Source organism: Phascolarctos cinereus, unplaced genomic scaffold, assembly GCF_003287225.1.
Source record: "Phascolarctos cinereus isolate Bilbo 61053 unplaced genomic scaffold, phaCin_HiC Scaffold_2;HRSCAF=192, whole genome shotgun sequence".
NCBI classification, from domain to species: domain Eukaryota; kingdom Metazoa; phylum Chordata; class Mammalia; order Diprotodontia; family Phascolarctidae; genus Phascolarctos; species Phascolarctos cinereus.
The window spans coordinates 226323487-226344610 of NW_027555625.1; the positions used below are offsets into that span (position 1 = coordinate 226323487).

At 36.6% G+C, this 21124-nt stretch overlaps 1 protein-coding gene across 3 annotated transcripts in view; it reads left to right on the forward strand.

Moving 5' to 3' along the window:
- Positions 1–21124, forward strand: part of NUDCD3 (NudC domain containing 3) — a 111065-nt gene that overhangs the window by 10471 nt on the left and 79470 nt on the right. For all 3 annotated transcript variants that reach the window (XR_013484673.1, XM_078149838.1, XM_020984057.2), the window contains exon 2: positions 3494–3819. Coding sequence is in view for 2 of the 3 variants with exons in the window: in XM_020984057.2 (XP_020839716.1) it covers positions 3494–3819 (326 nt within the window). In the remaining variant the exon portion in view is untranslated. The remainder of the gene's footprint in view (positions 1–3493; positions 3820–21124) is intronic.

A 21124-nucleotide genomic window follows, 5' to 3' on the forward strand; every position in this document is an offset into this window, starting at 1 on the left:
AACTCTGTAATGTCCCCTTTTTTGCCTCCCAAGTAAAGTTCACACTCTTTAGTTGGTATTAAGATCCTATACAGGTGCCCTACTATATTACCAGCTTGTCTCCCTTTCATTTTTCTATTCTTCAGCCAAAGGAGACTTTGATTAGGGAAGTTATCTATATGATTAAAGCACTGTTTTAGGAAGAATAATCTGGTATGTAAGGCAGCTAGGTGGCGCAGTGAATAGAGCTCTGGCCTTGGAGTCAGGAGGACCTGAGTTTCAAATCCAGCCTCAGACACTTAACACTTACTAGCTGTGTGACCTTGGGCAAGTCACTTAACCCTGATTGCCTCATCCCCCCCACAAAAAAAAGCAAAAAAAAAAAAAAGAATAATCTGGAATGCAGGATGAATTGGAAAGAGTAGAGGATGTGTCAGGAAGAAAAGCTGGGCTATTTTCTAGATAGGTGTAGGTGTGAGATGTTGAGGCCCAGTTTGTAGCAATGGTTGCAGCTAAGAGTAATAACAGAATCCTAGCTCTAGATGTAGAAGAGATCTGAGCTTTCTAGTCCAGGTTCACCGTTTACAGATGAGAAAACTGAAGTGAAATGACTCATCAAGACCACTGAGAGTCAGGACTTGAGCAAAGCTTTCTGACTCCAAGACTGATGTTTTCTTACCATTCTGGGGAGTGTTTTAGGGTTTGTAAAAGAATGAGAGGACAGACTGGGATTGGGACCAAATTCCGTCTCTGACACGTGTTACTTGGATGACTTGAACTGATCACTCTACCTCTGGACATTGATTTCCTCATGTATGAGAGGTAATCATTGGATGCAGTGATCTCTGTAATCCCTTCTAGCTCTAAATCTATGATTATATGATAACTAAATTTGATGGAAGTTGTGACTTGGTAGCTGATTCAGTGGAAGGAAGGAAGGAATGAAGGCAGGAAAAAAAAGGTTATTAAGCTCCTATACATTATATATGTTAGGCACTGTGCTGAGTATTTTATAAATATCTCAATTGACCCTCACAACAACCATGGGATTATTATTATCTGCATTTTACAATTATTATCCCCATATTGCAATTGAGGAAACTGAGACTAAAAGAGGTTCACACATCCAGGAAGTGTTTGAGGCTGGATTTGTTCTCAGGTCTGTCCTGACTCCAGGCCCAGCTGTTGTATCCACTGTGCCACCTACCTGCCTAAGGAGTAAAATTTGAATCCAAGATTTTAAATGAGGTTGAGTAGAAGAAAGGGGGTAGTATTAACAGAAAGGGTGACTTGGCTTGAGGGAAATATGATTAGTTTGAAGCTCTGGCAAGGGCATCCAGGAAAAAATGCCCAACAGACTGGGCTGGAAATGGTGGAATGTAGCTCAGGGTGGAGTTTTAAAGTTTTTTACATAGATAGGAGTCATTGTGATCTCAGCTGAATAACTATGTATTGATGTGTACCTGTGTACAGGTATCATACTATACTAGGTGCTGTGGTTGATTTAAAATAAAAAGATAATACCTTCCTGCGTGAAACTTACTTCAGTGGGAGTATATGTAGAGAGAAGAGAATATAGATTCTTTGGGAGCAACCAAAGTTAGGGGTCAGGACAGTGAGGAAGAGGGAGCAAAGAAAATTGAGAAGTCAAGTTATAGAAAAGCCAGGAATATACAGGGTTGTAGAAACCAAAGGAAGAAGTGAGGAGTAGTTGTAACGTAACAGTGCAGAGGGCAAAGTGCTTTGAATTTAATTATTAGGAAATTGCCAGTTAAATGAAGTTGAATGCCGTGTAATTATGACTAATCTTGGCTCCAGAGAAAATATGAGGATGTGTACCTCCTTCTTTTCTTTGGAGAAGTGGGGCACTATGGATGTGGAATGTTGCAGATGCTGTTAGACTGACATTTTGCTTTGCTGGTTTTTTCCCTTTTGTTACTAAGGAAGGCTCCTGATGTGGGAAGGGTGAAGAGAAGGGTATGTCTGGAAATAACTGATATAAAAACAAAAGGAACTAATAGAACCTAAGTCATTAGTGACTTCATAGAGAGTGTTTTACAAGAATTGTAGGGTAGGAAACTAACAGATGCTTAACATTGAATCAAATAACATGTGAAAATGCTTGACATACTATAAAGTACTGTACAGGTATAAGATGCTATTATTGAGGCTAGAATGGGTACTGAAATAATGGAGGTCTCCCACATATGGTGAGATACATGAATGATGACAGATTAGAGAGAAGTCAAGCAGTATCTGGTGCAGGGTGTCATGATGCTCTTGTTCTCATGATGTGCAGTAGAGATGGAGGTGAAGGCTACTCAGGTTATCTAGGAATGTAGAAACAAAGCTATTTATGGTTTCTAGTTTTGAAATTAAGGGCTTTGTTTCTCTGCCTGTAACTTTTTTTTCCAAGTCATATTTTACTTTACCCTTTTACTACTACTACTACTTTCCTATTACTTGATGATGTCTTTTTTTGTTGGTTAAATAATTTCTACTTCTCTCTTGTGCTCTTATTGTTCCTTTAGACTGGCTAATTGATATAGCTCATCTGAAATCAGTTTTTTTCTCCCCCCCCAATCCAATATGTCAAAGAAAGTAGCAATACATACTTTTTGTCTGTGAGCAGCGGCAAAGTAAACAAAGCAGTAACCCCTGGGGATTAAAATTCAGCTGATTTCCCATCTGGCATTTAATCTGACTAAATTGATAAATCGATAAGTGTCTCTAAAATGTAGGAGTGACTGTTGCTTTAGATTTTTTATATTTTATGTATTTGTTTAGTAAGCAATGATAACATCATGGATTTTTTTCTCTCAGTTATTTAAATTAGCATTCAATAAAAAGAAAGGTAAATTGACAAAATGTTAGGCATTTAAAAGGATGATGACATACGGAGCTTTGGGTGGCTTTTGGTGGGGTGTAGAAATGTATTCTTTTTGTATTACCTGTTGAAATCTTATTTACAAGGCCTAGCTTAGGTGTCACTTCAACCATATAACTTTCTCTGATCCCTACCTCAAATGAAAGTGATCCCTTTGTCCTTAATTTCTTAGAGCACTTTGTCCAAGTATCTCCATTTACTTTACCATAGCTACCTGGTGCTGTTGTTACTTGTACAGGCAGGCTGTATCACCCTACAGCCCAATGAGATGCTAAGTCCTCTGAGGGCAGGACCATATATCCTTTTTCTTCTGTTGCTGAAGAAGACGTTAGAGGCACTTAGTGCTTGGTAAATTTAAGACCTGGTGCTGGTATTGTTTGTGCTAGTTTGTACAGTAGCTTGATGAGGTGCCAAGGCAAGTACATCTCCCATTTAGCAGAAAAGGCAGTCTTGGCATAGGGTGAAAACACTGACTTTTGAACATAGAGTAAATTAAAGGTGATACTCGTGATCTCTGTTGTCTCTGTTGCATTTTGATACTGAACTTAACAGATTCTAACCCATGACAGAGGATGTATGGTACTGTACTGGATAGTTGGATTGATCATATTATTCTTTTGGCTTTAGGTCTTCAAAAACTTTGAGTACATGGCTCGTCAAGATGATGAGAGGAGAAGAAAGGAACTTGAAGAGAAAATGAGAAGAAAGGAAGAGGAGGAGGCTGTGGCAGTGGCAACTGCTGAAAAAGTGCCAGCCCCAGCCCAGGAGGTGGAGATAGACTCTGCCATAGAGTGTGGCCCTGCTGCAGGGGCTGGTGGGCATCAGGAAACAAAGAGGGTGAAGCCCCCTGCCCCTCCTGGGGATGAGCAGGAGGCAGGTCACAGCTCTACAGAGGCAGAACCTCCAGCAATAGCTGTTGCTGATGTTCCAGTTGAACCACCAGTCCTTCCCAAGTAAGGATTTCAATTGTGCAACTTCTTTTCCACCTCATGCTGGCATTTGGGTTTAGCTCAACTGGGGTTTCGCATGATAGGCATGCTTTTTTGTCCTTTTGTTTGTTAAGCACAACACATTTTCATAATGCATTATGGTGCTTCAGATGTTCCACACTGGGTTGTATAAAAGATAGTGAACTTTTTTCCTCCTTATTTTGTCTCTATTGAAATTAGTAGAGTAGCATAGGAACTTGCCCATGACTATATGCTAAATCATTGTTGAAGACAGAATCAGAGCTCCTAGCTCATCTAAGTACTCTCTTTTTTTGAAGCCAGCATTATCCTGTACTAGCTCTCTGAGCATTATTAGGAGGAGCATTTCTTTCCTAAGTTTTACTTTTCCTTGTAATGAGTAGTATAATGCAACGGTTGCAATCCAAGCATGTACTATCCATAATAATTATTATGCAACATTTTAAAAGTAATCCAAACAAGTTACAAGCATTGCTCTTTTTGGAGTCTTCAAGCAGTTTGGTTTTCTCTTTAAGTGAATAAAGCTGAAACCTCCCTGTAGAAAGTATACTAGCTATGTCTTAGCTGTGGCATTATAAAAAAAGGAAGAAGTTGTATATCCTGGTATACTTTCTTTTTTAGGTGAATTTCCATTTCAAAGATAAATGTAAATCATCGTACCTTTCTTTTAATAGGCCTGTTTGGTTCTTATTATTCAGATTCACATTCATTATCACTTTTCTTAAGGTGTTCTTGAGATCTTAGTCCTTTTTTTCTGAACCCCCATAGACCAGGGCTAGGCTTGGCATTTTTGTTAGAATGATAGAAATACTCCTTGATTTGAAGGTTGATTGGATTTGAAAGTGATTGATTGCCAAGGGCTTGTCTTTATCACTCTGTAAGGAATTATCTCATCACTGACTGTTTAATCTTATGATTTCCTATTGCTGTGAATGATCTGCCGGGTTTCCTTTCAGAGCCCTTTGCAAATACATGATGATCTTATACTTTTATTGGTACTTTGATGACCACTTCTTCAGTGGTTCTCTGATCTTATTGTAAGCGCTACCTCCAGGGGTGCAAATTAGAACCCATCCATATCTTCTAATTCTGTGCAACTCTTGTACTTCCCCTCCTGTGGGTCCTCCATGAAGGCTATGCCTAGCATATTGGGAGCTTTCCTTTAAATTTTTTTACATTGTCTAGGCACCAATGGAGCAAACAGCCTCTGCATTGATCATGAATTGCTATTGATACTTGACCAGCACATCTCTTTTTCTAGTTATGTGTTTCTCAGATGACATCTTTTGTGTTGCTATTTCTGTGTGATTCTTTGTTGGTAATATGTTATAGAATAGTCATACCCACTGTGAATCCCTCTGTTGCCTTTTGGGTGACTTGCAACTTCTATTCTTAAGAGAATATGGCATTGTGGGTTATTTAGCTGCATAGCATCACTAGAAGAATATTGGTATTAAAAAGAAGGGGCTTTGTTTCAGGGAGAACCTTAAAGTTATTAAAAACTGCAGTTTCACAAATGCAGTCTAGCCTGTTTTCTTTCTTCTTTTCATTTCTGAGCCGTCTTCATTTTTTATTGAGTATCCAAATTTTACACACACACACACACACACACACACACACACACACACACACGCACATCCCTATATAAATATACATACACTACATTTTGTGTGTGTGTGTGTGTGTGTGTATGTGTCTGTACTGATAGTCCAGCTTTTTAGGTATGTTTTTGCAACTGATATTTTATAGCCCATTACATCTTTACAATTAAGCAGTTAGGTACAGAGAGTACAAGATCTCACTATACTTAGTTTAAAAAAAACTATAACAACCCATTTGATTCAATCAAAATGCCAGCTTGCAAGCTAGATGTTTTCCATTTAAAAACATATAATTGTTTGAAAGCAACAACAACAGATATAACTTTAACCGTTTAATTACGCATTTCAGTTAAAAGATAATGTATAACTACTTTATAGGCACTAAGAAATACTGTATGACTAATGCTAAAATGCTGAAATTAATAGAGTCTTGGAATGTTGGTGTTGGAAAGGACCTTAGAGAAGATCTGGTTTAATGGCTTCATTTATAGATGAAGAAACTGAGCTTATAGAAATAAAGTGACTTGCCCAAGGTCATATGTAATCTGCAGGAAAGGCTTATTAGGGGAGATGGTGCTTGACTCAAGTCTTTGAGCACATAGTTGGTAGAGTATAAATTGCGTTCCTAATTTTATTTTCTTTTTGAGACTAGTTTTTCCTGTCGCACCCAGCTTGGGAGTGAAGTGGCCACTCATGATCCCAACTCTGTGCTAATTGGCATGGAGAACCTTTGATCTCCTCTGTTTCTGACCTGGGCTGTTTTCACCCTGTTTTGGGCAGCCTGGCCCAGCCTCCATATTCCCCATTCAGAGGTTCATCATATTTGTGTCAGATTTTGTGCAGATACTTGCTTGGCCTTAGCCCATGTACTGCTCAGACCTGCTAAGCCTAATTCAGAAATACCACCTCAGTAGAACTGTACCCTCCAGCCTCAGGTGCAGGTGTTACCCATGTGTGTCACCAGGGGATGGCAGCATTGTGTGTATGTGGGGCATAGGGGGGCAGGTGGACTGAGAAATTTAGTTTTTAATATTAATAGGTGATTGGATGTAACCATAGGTTCTGGTTTAGGGTAGTGACGTGATGTAAAAAAGCCTTTTGAGATTTTGGCAATTTGTGTACAGATTAAACTGGAATGAAAAAGAGTAGTGACAGAGATGGTCAAGGAGGGGTGTGCTGTCGGGTTTTGATACAGTAGGATTCAGGTGCTTAAGGGACTTGATTTTCCCATTTCACATAGCCTGGTTAATCTTAAGACTTAAAACATATCTATGACTATTACAAATATGGCTAAAATAGTTCCTCAAAAGTCTTCTAGAGATGCTCTTGGCTTTGCTTTTTGCTTTAACTTTTGTAGGCTTATTAAAAATCCAAATCTGCTTTGATGGTTTGTAAATTTAAATTGAGTTATAAATATGTTAGAGATCCTCAAGTATCTTAAGAATCTCTCTCTTCATCAACATTTCCTATTATCTCATTGTTGTTTTAGCCACTGCCAAGAATTGTCCTGAAGCACACCAGAAAGCATTGTCTGTTTTTGGCTTCTTTTTGGTTCCATGTAAATACAGTAGCCAGAGAAGTGAAAAAGTATGTTGTTAGTTCTGGGTGAAATTTAGTGCTGAGGCTTGCAGCTTTAAAAAATGGATTGAGAAAGACTATCTTAAGGACTGTTTTTTGAGTTGGTCTGATTTTTGTCATACTCCAAGTCTTTCCAGTTGAATATTCATATTGTAATCTATAGCTAGAGTTTTGATGCTTGAGTAAAAACTCAGGTTTATGAGGTATTCTCCCCATTTTATCTCTAAAGAAATCAATAGAGTAAGATGTTGATTTGCCTGTAGCCATATAGCAAATAAATGACAGAGCAAAATCAGAACTCTCAATACAGTCTGTTGCACTTTTTTTTTCTTTTCAAAACTGCATCATCTTGTAGAAGGTGTCTGGGCATTAGATTTTCACTCAGAGTCCTTGTCTTTGTCACAATTTGCATAGTGAGCTCTTTTCAGATTAGGATTGTTTAGGCCCTCTGGTTTTTGCTGAGTACTGCTTGAAGAATCTCCTATCTTTAAAAAAAAGGCTTTGTTAGACTGAAAGGCAGTGTGGTGCAATGGATAGAGACCTGGCATTGAAGCTGGGCAAACCTGGATTTCAGTATTGCCTCTCTAACATGCACTGTCTTTCATCCAGGAATATCCCATGCTAGTGAAATCACAAGTATACTTCCTATTCTTATTTTTCTTAGCCGGACACCTAGAAAAAACTGTCTACCCTCCTTGCTTCTTCTTCCTCCCCCTTTACATACTTCTTAATCCTATACGATTTGGATTCCAGCCTCATGAGTCAACTGAAACTGCCCTCTTCAAAAATGACCAACAATCTCTTAATTGCCAAAGCCCCTGATAGCCTTTTCTCACTTTTTTTTTTTGGTGAGGCAATGGAGTGAAGTGACTTGCCTGGGGTCACAGAGCTAGTAAGTGTCAAGTGTCTGAGGCCAGATTTGAACTCAGGTCTTCCTGAATCCAAGGACAGTACTTTATCCACTGAGCGATCTAGCTGCCCCTCTTTTCTCACTTTTCATCCTTCTTGATCTATCTATGTCATTTGACACCATTGATACTGCTTTCCTTATGAATATTCTTTCTTTCTCTGGGTTTTCATGACAGTGCTCTCTTTTGGCTTCTCTGCTACCTAACTGCTCCTTCTCAGTTTCTTTTGTTGGTTCTTCATCTCTTGCCCCCTAACTGTGGACAAAGCTTTGTCTTTGGCCCTTTTGTCTGATGTCTTTAGGGTTTAGTTATTTCTACAATGATAAACTCACAAATCTCCGGTCCCATTTTCTCCCTTGAGCTCTAATCTCTCATCAACAGCTGGCCTACTGGTGATTTTGAGCTGTATATCATATAGGCATCTCAAATTTAACATGTCCAAAACAGAATTCATTATTTTTAATATCCACTAACTTCTGTTTCTGAGTTTCCCTATTTGTGTTGAGGGTACCACCATTCTGTGCTTAGCACAGTGCCTGGCTCATAGTAAGTGCTTAATGTGTAACTAACCATTCATTCATTTTTCCAGTTACCCAAGTTCACTGTCTTAGTGTCATCCTTCACTACGTAGTCATTTGTTAAATCTTGTTAATTCAACCTCCATAACATCTCTTGCATCTGTCCTCTAATCACACATCCCTCACTGTAGTCCACGACCTTATTGCCTCTCTACTGGACTATTGCAGTAGCCTCTTTTTTGGTTTCATTGCTCTAGGTGTTTCCTTTTCCTAAGCCATTCTTCACACATCTGTGAAAATGATTTTTCCTGAAGTGTAAGTCTGACTGTGTCACTGCTGTATTCCGTAAAATCTCCATGACCTTTAGGATCAGATATGAGCGCCTCCATATGGCATTTAAAGACCTTTGCAGCCAGATCCCACCTTACCTTTCCTTGTTAGACATTACTCCCATCCAGATACCTTGTGTTCCAGCCAAACTGGCCTTTTTGCTGTTCTCACACACTGTCTTCCCATCTCTTGCTTCCATGGCTTTGCACTGGCTATCCTCCATTTGTGTAATTTGCCTTTTCCTTACCTCTCTTTCAGAATTCTTAGATTTCTTCAGGTTTCAGCACAAGCACTGCCTTCCATATGAAGCCTTTCTGATTTTCCCCTTCTCCTTCCCTCCCCAACTGTTAATGCCTTACCCCAGAATCACCATATATCTACTTTGGTAATACCTGTGTGTGTATGTACATATCATCTCTCCCTGGCTAGATTGTTAACTACCTCAATGACACGGACTGTTTTATTTTCATCTTTGTGTTCCCAGTGCCTGGCATAGTGCTTGGCACGCTGTAGGGTCTTAATCAGTTTTTTTTCTTCCTAGGACCTTTAATTTTATCTACCAGTTTCAGGCAGATTCACATAGTCTTGTTACTCATTATAGCGCAACATGTTTAATGCAATAATCAGGCATTTAACAATTTCTTCTGGTTCTGCTTATTCTTTCTAAAAATAATTATTTATTTTTGTTCTGAACTTAACAAACACCAAATAAAATGACCATTTCTGTATACCAGTCAAAAACAGAAAGAAGATTGTACATGAAACCATGAATGTCTTGCTTGAGTTTGCTTTTCCTTTTTAAGTATAAATTCAACATGTACTTTTTAAAGATGTCCTGCTTGTCTGTTTCTTTCTTTTGTATGCATTTTAAAAAATGCTTCAATGGACCCTTTTTGTTTTCTTTCTTTTCTTTGATAAGACTGTCACTAACTCTCTCCCTTTTCCCCATCTCTGACACTTAATAAATTCTTATTTGATTGATATGATTAGTTTTACTTGTTGTGGGATACTAGTTGAAGGAACTTCTCTTTTTTTTCCCACCGGCTACTTAAGCGGCTTGGCATTGGTACCAATTTACTAGGGCAAGTGAAGATCAGAATTATTCCCTAGTTGCCTAAGGCATCCTACTTTTATTCTTTCAGGCAGTGAAGCAAAGGCCCGTGAATGGTACTGATACTCACAAACCAGTTTTCTGGTCTAACAAGTTCTCAATTTGGGATTTGCTTATATGCTACCACCCCACTTTCTGATAACTGCTGAGAGCATTTTGGAAAGTTTGGGACTGATGAGTTTAATGTCTTGCTTGAGTTCTCCTGGAAGGATGCTTGAGTAGTATGAGAAGTTGTTCTAAAAGATAAGTAGAGCATGTTTTGTAGTGAGGAAGAACTAGGGACCAACGTGGAGGTTTCATCTTTGGCTTTGGTTGTCAGTGCCCAGGTGTAATTGCTGTGTGACTCTTATCATTCAAAATTTTTAAGTGAGCAGGTATGTGTCCCCTGCCTCAGAGTGTACCAACAAGTCAAGCAACAAATCTTTTATTGTTGGTTTGAGAAGATTCCAGTAAAACTGAATGCCAGAAATTGCCTCTGTGAAGTGAAAGAAGTCTTGAATAGACCACAATTTTTACTGCACGTTTGCAAACTCATGAAGGTGTGTTTGCCAGCGCTGCCAAGATTCTTGTGGAGTTATAGCTAACATTTGAGCATCTATTGTAATGGGGTAATATGTAGCATAATTAAGTGAAATAAATATATGGATTCTCTTAATTTGCTTTAGCCAGTATTTCAACTTTTGTCACCAGCAAATGTTTTAATACTAATAGCTGTACTAATAGCTTGAGTTTCATCGCCTCTCTGTGTTAAGCCTTTGAATAATAATAATAATAATAATAATAATAATAATAATAATAGTATTGAATAAAGTTTCAAAAGGCTTTATGTAAATTCTCTCATTTGATTTTCACAATGTGAGGTAAGTGCTCTAGCTATGACGTAGGTAATACAGGATGAAGGTATTCATCTAGCAATAATGAAATTCCTAGATGGTTCAGAGTTACAAAATAAGTAAACTGGTACTGAAACAATAGAGGTTACTTGTGTAGATATTTGTATCAGTAAACTTACATTTTAAATTTAAAAAGTTTTCTGTCCCTGTTGTAGTCTGAAAGGATATTGTTGTTTTTTACCATTATTTTCTGAGGTAGGAGAGTGGGAATCTTGACCTGCTAAAAACCAATGCTTATCTCTGTCCTTACTTTAAAAATTTTTTTTACAAAATAAAATTTTACTTGCCTTTTTCCACCTGCCCAGTTTAGATATTTTGGAAAGCAACAGATGAACAAAGGGTACAATGGAAATAGAAAGTATTTAAAAGATCATGATTACATTGATGTTCAGTTTATATAGCTGCAGGTTTTTATCATGCAGTTCTTAAGAGACTGTTTTAATAATTCAGCTCTTTTGTCCTTCAGTCCCTACTATCCCCTGGAAGGAAACAGCAAGATTACTGCCTTTTAACAGATTTGAGGCTATGAAATTCTACTCTTTAGTGTTGTAGTGAATATTGCTATAGCAGAGTACCTCTGGATTTGTTAAACTAGAAAGGCTAAAACAATTGTGACAAATCAGTAGTTCCTTTTATTTATTTATTCTTTCATTCATTAGTTCCTTTTTGTAGGTGGATCTCATAACAAAAGTGTAAATGGCCCTCATTTTAATTAAATTATCTTTGATACAGAACAGTATTTTAATGCTTTCATATATCTGTGATTTTCATCACTGTGTTCACTCAGCCAGTGCTGATTATGACCCTTCTATGCCTTTGTGTTTCTTACCCATCTTTCCAGAACTTGCCAGAGGCCTTTCCTGTGGTTCTTTTAATATCTCAGAATGGTCTTTGAAGTGTCTGTGTTTTCGTTAAATCTTGCCAAATAATCAATCTTCTTTTCTGGTCACAGAAATACTTGCTGGTGTCTTTTGTTGTTGTTGTTGTTATTGTTGTTGCTTTTAAGTGTAAGTCATTGTTGGTAATGTGATACAGCCTATTTATGTCTGCTGTGTTCCTTTCAGTTGCCCTTTGACTCACATATAATTTTTTTAGTCACATTGATTCGTAGCCATATAGTCTTACTGGAGAATATTGATATTTAAATAGAAGGGCTTTTGTAGTAATGAACATTTTGAAGTTACTGAGAAAACAAGTTTCCCATGTGATCCAGTCCAGTTGCTTTCTGTTCTATTTTGGGTCCAACTCATTTTCCATTTTGTAGTTCCTGTCTAAAATAGGTAGAATTTGCCCATTCAGCTACAAGTCATGGTCTAAGGCTAAGCAATAGGCATCTTTTTATCCATGTCGTTTTTTCCAACATATAGATTGTTAGGCCAGCCAACAGGAACATTTTGGGGAACATCTTCAGTAGAGATTTTTTTTTAATTGGGCTCTGCACTGGACTTCTTCCTGGGCTGGACTTCAGTGTATGAAATTGACTCATAAATTATCAGATTAATTTAATTCAACAAATATTTATTAAGCGAATATGAGGTACAAAGCAGTATGTTAGGTGCTGAAGATAGAAGGTAAAAAACTACATGGTTCCTGCCCTCAAGGAGCTTATAGTTTAATAACTTATAAACTTGTGCGTAAGGTTGGATTTTACCAATGACTTGCTGTTTTCTCTTATTCTGTAATGCGAAGTTTAGGGCTTCCTTTATTCCTAACATAATATTGACTCCCCATAGACATTATTGTTAACTCAGGTGGAAAAGTTGGCCTCTGAAACAGAGGAGAAAATTCATTGAGTAAGATTCAGACTGGTAAATCAGGTTTATCAGAGAACTTTGTACTATTCCTTGAGCAGGGATGAAAGTGATAGATGTTTAACCTTTGGAACAGTAGAGCAGTGATAACTGAAATAGGCATATGGTTGGATGAAGTGGTATAGAATGGTGTAAGGGAGATCTTTGTTGGAAGATATCTCCTGTCCCCTGCTAGAGAGGATTAGAAGTCTGTTGTTACACAGAATCCTTTGGGATTGTGCAGTGTTATGTGTGGTTCACTCCATGCTCTCTAAAAGGTGTTTGGCTCCCTCTTCAGCTTAAAATCTTATGGAAAGTGGTATTTGGAGATAAAAAGGTAAAACACAGTGCAAGAAAAAGTTTGATAAGCCCTTGCTTGAAACTGAATTATGTCTGTTTATTGAGGATGATTCCTTAACCTTTTGGTAGATTCTTTGTTACAGTTTAGCATTGTCTCTAGGGGTGTGGGGGGTGTTCAGGAGGACTAGCACCTCTGGTGGTGAGTCCTTTTCGAGGCTGCTTATCCACTTTTGGTGTCCCCTTAATTAGTCACTCAGCTCTCACATGTGGTCCCAAGATGCTGTAGCATGCACAACAGTCACACCCCAGTAAACCATCTCAGCAGATGGGCTAAACCATGTTGAGAGTAACCGATGGGCATCATGCCTGTCGATGAGTTAGTTGGGTTAGAGAGGTGTTTACCCCAAGCATGTGAAGACTTGCCCTGGTGAAAAGGGTGGATGAGAACAATTTGTTCCAAAGTCCATGAAGATTGCTGAAGCAGGCAGTGTGGAACTTTTAGAGGTTGGTTAGACATCGAAGATGCCAAGGTCATCATCCGCTGCATCCCAGGCCATCACCAGTCATCCTTACTTTTGTCTTGCCACTGGACTTTGATGACCCTGGAAGAGAGTGAGGCAGATGACTTTGTGCAACCCTGCCTCAGGTAAATCCAGTTTGCTCAAAAATCAAGCCGTTGCCCATGATGTCATTGTCCTTTTTGAAAATGAAGGACAAACAACAACAGCACTGGCTCCCTATAGAAGAACTTTTGTGGAGGAATTGGTTGGGATTTTTTTCCCCTATCTTTCAAGTTTTTTCCAAAGCTAGTAGTTACTGTAATTGTTATTTCAGTTTTCTTTCCTTTCTAATTTATACCCTTTTAAAAATATCACATTCATTTCTGAATGTCTGTCTCCCACACAATGAGCCTTCTTTGGGAACAAAGATTAAAAAAGAAAAGAAGAAAAAATGGTTCATTATGACCAACTCCATATATGTAGTATTCCTCACCCATAGTACCTCATCTCTGCAATGGAGGAGAGGGATGTGTTTTTTCTTAATGCTTCCGTATGTCTGAGCTTGTTAATTACATATCATTCTGTTTCTTTTTTCTTTTTTTGTTATTGTTGTTTTTTTTTAGATTGTTTTAGTCCTATACATTGTTTTCCTGGTTCTCCTTACTTCACTCTGCATCAGTCCATATAAATATTTTCATATTTTTCTGAATTATATGGTTTTTTTAAATAGTAAAATAATTCCATTGCATTCATAATCAACAATTTCTTTAGCCAGCCCCCCGACCTAATAAGCTTTTTTTCCCAGTACTTTGCTACTTCACAAAGCAGTCCAATATGTATTTTGATGTCTACAGGACTTTTTTTTATTTCTATCTTTTTCTTCTTTGGGGTGTTTGCCTACCAGTGGTATCTCTGACTCAAAGGGTATAAACATTATATATTATATAGTCTCTCTTTTTTTTAAAAGTTTGATACTGAATTGCTTTTGAGATTAATTCATAATCCCGCTGACAAGTGTGCTCTGTCTTCCTGTACCCCCTCCAACATTTACTATTTTCGTCTTTGGTCATATTTGCCAGTTTTTGGATGTATAAGGTGATAACCTGAGTTGTTTTGACTTTCTTACCTCTTCTTAGTGATTAAGAGCAATCTTTCATATGTCAGTTGTTTGCAGTCTTTTATATGTTAATAGTTTTTTCAACTCTTTTGAGAACTATTTGTTCATATCCTTTGATCCAATGGGGAATGGCTCTTGGTCTTACATATTTTGTGTTAATTTCTATGTATTTTGTACAGGATGTCCCAAAAATCTTAGTGCAGTTTTAACTAATTTTAACCTTAATAGTGTAAAACTACTCTGAGAATTTTGAAATACCCTATATATCAAACCATTATTAGAGGTGTTTGATGCAAAGGTTTTTCATTCCCAAAATGACAGTTTATCTTTTTATCCTAGTTAATATTGATTTTTGTTGTTACAAAGTCTTTTCAGTTTCATGTAATTATAGTGATCTGTTTTGTCTTTTCTGATTTCTGTCCCTTGTTAAGCATTCTCCTAGTGGTAGTTGTGGAGGATATCTCTAACCATTTTCCTGTAGTTGTAAAAATGATGTGATGTTTATATTTGGATATCGATATACTCTGTTGTGGTATATGTTGTGATCCCTTTAAATAAAGGGATGTGTAAAACTTGGACTTATTCAAAAGGCTACACCCAAGGACCTAGAAGGCCACATATGGCCTCAAAGCCACAGGTTCCCCAACCCTGGTGTAAGGTGTTTAGTTAAAATCAATTCCTTGCCAAACTACTTTACATTTTTCCACAGAAGTTTTATTAAGTAGGGTGTCTTTTCTGAGTGTTTGATATTCTTGAGTTTATTAAACATTGGGTTATTGAGTTCATTTTTTCTTTTTTTGCTTATTGGTTTGAAAAGCCATCTTATGGACTAGGGAGTTTTCTTGAGCCCTTTGAGCTGTGAACCTTCTGTGGAAGTATCAGTGTTTGTATTGGAGGTATGTGAATACCCTCTTGCCTGACAGTATGGATCTAAAATTGCAAAGCTTTTTATTAGGAGACTCTCTTCCTTTGAGGCCAAGGTAGCATTTGTGTGATAGAACTTATTTTATCTTGTAGATGATTCTAATTCCCTGGAGGAAAAGAGACAAAAGTCAGGTCTATAAGGCTTCACAGTTTATTTCAAATTATATCCTTTTTTTTTTAAAACCAGATTTATGATTTTATACTTGTAAGATGAGAAAACTGCTTCTCCCAACCTACAGTAGTAACTCTTGGCAATTTACAATGTTGGAGAGTCGCCTGAGTAAACACTTGGAGGTTAAGTGACTTTCTCAAGGTCATACAGCTAGCATGTGTCAGAGACAGGACTTGATCTCAAGTTATCCTTGCTCTGAGTCCAGCTGTCTATTATGCTCATCTGCCTGTCATCAAATTATGTATGGTTACCAAATTGCCAAAATACTTTATCAAAAATCATCCTGGTTTAGTCAGTCCCTTTTTTATTGTGTGATTCTAGCACCTCTTTTTTTCAGGGGCAAATAGTGGTCTATGAGAGGTTTTAACTAGATAATCTCTTAGGTCTCTTCCGTCTCCAAATATTGTGATGTAATTTGTGGAATTAGTGTGTACCTCTAACAGAGGCATTGCCTTAGTTTCTTTCATTGAAGACATTTTACCTCTAGGTGTCACTGTGGTTAATGAAAAGACTATATTGCATGCTTGCATGAGAATCTGATGATGAATAATACAAAACTGTAGAAGGGCAAATATTTTTTCTTTTACAAAATAGAGCAAGTTCTTAAAAAATACTGTAACAAAAATGCACATTAGAGTATGAAAACCATTTTTTCCTTCCATCCTCTAGTGGTCTATCTGCTGTAGATGGTGCTATAAGCCATGTAGATGTTCAGATAATACAATAGAAATTTGGATTAATAACTTATTTGCATATGCTGTGAGTTAGATGGTTGTGGCTGAATGTGTGAGAAGAATTATAGAAGTCACTCAACCCAATTTAACCATTTTCATTAGATGCCTAATAGAGTATGGTTAGCTTTTAAGATGTGTGTTAGTTCTTTTTCCTGAAGCCATTGTTCTAGAAGGATCTTACTGTTTTTGAATTGGAATGCAGCATGTTTGTTCTGGGTGACTATGCTCTCCATGATATTTCTATTGCTCCTTGGGAGAAGACTTGGCAGAATTTGTCACTCTAAAAATTGTTTTTTGCTTTAAAAAAAAATGAATGTGACATGTTAACAAGTATTGTCCTTTCCATAAACAAAGAAGAGAATTGTATATGGAACACTTTCTATTATATATAGCATTTTTTAAAGAGTACATAATAAATTTAACATGGCAATTACAATTTTTTCTTGCTTGTTCCCTCTGAATTTCCTGCTGATGTTTTTTGTATGTTTTATTGAAGCTCTTTTTTTTTTGGGCATCATTCTCACTACCCTTTCACCCCATTGTACTCCAGACAATAAGTATAGTTATACAAAACAGAACCACACGTTAGCTGTGTCTGAAAACATATGTTATTCTGCACCTCTACTCCATTACCTCCTTGTCAAAGAGGTGGGAAGTATGATTCATCATCAGCCTTTTAGAGGTTGTGGTTGTTCTTTGCAGTGGTCACTTTCGAAGTCTTTGAAAGTTGTTTTCCTTTTCCTTTACAATGCTATGGTCCTTGTATACATTTGTTTTCTTGGTTCTGCTCACCTCACTTTGTGGCAGTTCACACAAGTCTTCCCATGTATCTCTGAATCCCTATTCTTAAGGTGCCATAATATTACGTTACTTTTATATACCATAATTTGCTACATAGTTTTCCAGTTTACAGTCTTTTTATTTCCAGGTCTTTGCTACAAAAAAAGTGGCACTATTTTTTTTTTTTTACATATGAGACATCTCATTTTCTTAAATCTCTTTAGAGTATAAGTCTGATAGTGCTATGACTGTGTCAAAGGGTATGAACGTCTGAGTGACCTTTTGAGTAAAGCTACAAATTAATTTCCTGAATAGATGGACCAGTTCATAGCACTACCAGTAGAGTATAAGTGTGCCAGTCTTCTGAGTTTACCTCCAACAATTGCTATTTTCCTTTTTTTTGTTATCTTTGCTTAATCGAATGAGTATATGTTAGAACCTTAGAACCATTTTAATTTGTATTTCTCATTAATAGTGTTTTGGGGCAATTTTTTCCTGTGGTTGTTGAAATACCCATACCTCATAGTTTCTTAACTTACTCACTTCACCTGACCTATTTTTCTACTTCATTTCAGCAGCATAAAAACTTGGTCATAACCTTGATTTTTGCCATTACCCACAAGCACAATACTTCCCATTTTTGTGAATTCTGAACTTCTTTTATCTGATCATAATCTGTTATAATTTCATTTCTTTCGCCTTCCATCCTCCTAACCCTGTCCTTCATTTTTTACCTTGACCTCTAATCCCTCCGCCCCTCAGTTCTTTCTCAGGACATTAACTATGCATTACCTGTACTCTTCTCCCTTCCCCATCTTAACCTATCTTGATGAACGAATTCTATACTGTCCTTTTGATTCCTTTGTCATTTTACACTATTGAAGATCTTCCCTCCCAAGCCTCCACCTTGGATTATTCTCATCAGCCAATGTGTTCGATTCATGTACTATTGGATAATGATGGAAAAAAAATCATGAAACTGATGACTGAGTCCCTGCAAATTTATGTTGTGTAATTTCAACTGAGTCCTCACTCTGAGCATTTTCACTGGCCTTCCATCATGCCTGGGATTCTCTCCCTTCTCATCTCTACCTCTTACCTTCTTTGGTTTCCTTCAAGGCCTAGCTAAAATCTCACCTTCACAGGAAGCCTTTCCTCATCCTTTCTTGATTATCTCCAATTTATCCTGTCTGTATCTTTATATATAGCTATTTGCATGCTTTCTGTCCCATTAGACTTTGAGCTTCTTAAGAGCAGTGAATGACTGTCTTTTGTTCTTCCTTATTTCCACAGTTCTTAGCATAGCACCTGGCATATAGTAGGTACTTTCTAATGCTTGTTGATTGATCAGCTGAATTTTGAATGGAATTTGTCTTTCAATCTATTCTTGCTGGGTGTTATTGGAGTATACAGAAAGACTGATGATTTGCATTGGGTTTATCTTATAATAACTTTGCTAAAGTTATTATTTTAGTTACTTTTTTAGTTGATTCTCTAACTCATATCTGCAAAAGGTCTAATTTTGATTCTTCTTTGCCTATACTTATTCCCTCCATTTTTCTTGATTTCTTGCTGTGGTTAGGATTCCTAGAACTATATCAAATAATAGTGGTAACAGTAGGCATTTCATGTTTTACCCTTCATCTTATTGGAAAGGCTTTTAGCATTTCTATATTACACGTAATTCTAACTCTTCTTCTATATAGGTCCTATTTACCATGTTAAGGAAGAATTTATTTCTGTGATTTTTAAATGTTTTTTTAAAAGGGGTATTATATTTTGCCAATAGCCTTTTCTGTATCTATAGATGAATAATCATGATTTTAAATTGTTATTGGCACTAATATAATCTCTTAGGTTTATAAATTTCCTAATATTGAACCAACCTTATATTCCTGGTATAATCCAATTTGGTCATAATATCTAATCTTTCTACTATTGTTATAACCTCTTTGCTAAAATTTTATTAAATATTTTCACATTGATACTCATAAGAGATATTGCTTTATAGTTTTTTTGCTTTAGTTTTTTCTGGTTGGCTGTCATGACAATATTTGTTTCATAAGAGTTTGGTAGGATCCTTACTTTCCCTAATTTGCAAGCAGTTTATGTAATAAGTTTGTGAAGAAGCTAGGTGGCATAATAGAGTACTAGATTTAGAGTCAGGAAGATCTAAGTTCAGATTCTGCCTTAGATACTTAATAGCTGTGTGACTATGGGCAAGTCATTTAACCTCTTGGCTTCATTTCTTCATCTGTAAAATGGAGATGATAATAATAGCATGTACCTCACAGGGTTGTTGTGAGGATCAAATGAGAACATGCAAAGAGCTTTCCAAACCTTAAAGTGCTATTATATAAATAGCTATTATTATTATTACTATTAATACCATAATTTTTTTTGTTATTAATAATAGTATTAGAATGAACTGTTCTTTGAATGTTTGATAGAATTCAATTGTAAATCTATCAAGTCCTGAAGCTATTTTCTTCCGGAGTTCCTTTGTAGCTTACTAAATTTCTTTTTAGGAGATTGGGTTATTTAAAAATCTGTTTCATGTTAGGTTAATCCGGGCATTTTGTATTTTTGTAAATATTTGTTTGAGGTATCATTTTTGCTAACATATAATCAGGCAAAATAGTTTGTAATCATTTCTTTTCATTTGTTGAATTCTTTTTCGTTTTGGATACTTGCAGTTTGGTTTTCTTTTTTGTCAGATTAGCTAATGATTTATTTTATTTCATATTTTGAAAAATTAGCTTGTAGTTTTATTTACCAATTAAATGGTTTGTTAAACCAACTAAATGTTTTTGTTATCAATTTTGTTCATCAGTTTTTCAAAATTGACATTTTTCAGTTTAATTGGTTTTTTTTCTTTTCTGGCTTTTTTTTAAATTTGAATGCCTAGTTTATTGATCTGTTCTTTTTTTTTTTTGCTCATGAAAGTGTTTAGAGATACAGATTTTCTCCTAAGGACTGCTTTGGCCTTTCTTTAGTGTTATAAGCTGAGACTAAATTCTCAGAATTGCATGTAGTCATTATTTACTATAATATATTATGGTGCCCCAAATCCCAGGCACCAAAGGGATTTATGTAAAGATAATTTAGTTTATTAACTGTCTTAGCAAGTTATGGGGGTACAGGGTAAATTAATGAGTGTCTCATCTTTTCTACCGCTTGGGGTTAAATCAGTTTCTTTATCTATTTTAAGGAACCTTCCTAGGGAAGGTTTTTTTGCTTGACTTTCCCTACCTTTCTTTGCATGCTTCAGCCAATATTTCAATCAAGACGATTGGCCTCAGGTACTGATGCTTAGAGGCCCAAAACACTGGATAAGTTTTTGTTTTTGTTTTGCTTTTTAAATAGGTTGTTTCAGGTGTGGTTTGTTGTTATTTTGGTATCAGGGATTACAAATAAATCTGGAAATGTTTTTTGTACAAATAGGTCCTTTTAATGAAATATAAAAACTGTAAGCTTCTTGAAAGCAGGGGACCATATGTCATATTCCTTTGTATACTCTTCATTGCATTCTACATGATAACCTGTGAATGTTGGCAGGTTGATTGACCCTGTTTAGAAATGTCTGCCATTCTTAGCTAGATGTGAAAATCATCTTATTTAGGGGTGAAGAAGGTTGTGGCCTGAAAAAAGAACAAGAAATCTTAAAAGTTTTTATTCCTTGAACAAAGATTCTGCTTGGGAAAAAAAAGTGCTCTATTCAGTAGTTTTTAGTACTCTATTTTCTCTTTCTGTTTCTACTTCCTTTTTCCTTTCTTTATCCTTGCTTCCCCCTGTAGGTATAGACAGTAATCTGAAGAATGTAAATTGTCTGTGCCTTGAGACAATTTGGAATTACTATTATTGGAATATAACGTAGTCTAATTGTCCCTGGCTGGTCTTGACCCTGGGAAATTTAACCTCTCCTACTTTTGATCAATTCTTCGATTCTCTTTCCTCTAGGTGTACTTGTATAGTTGGAGTTGGGGGAGGGGAGAGGACAAGGAAAGGAAGACTTCTTGATGGGTATTTATTTT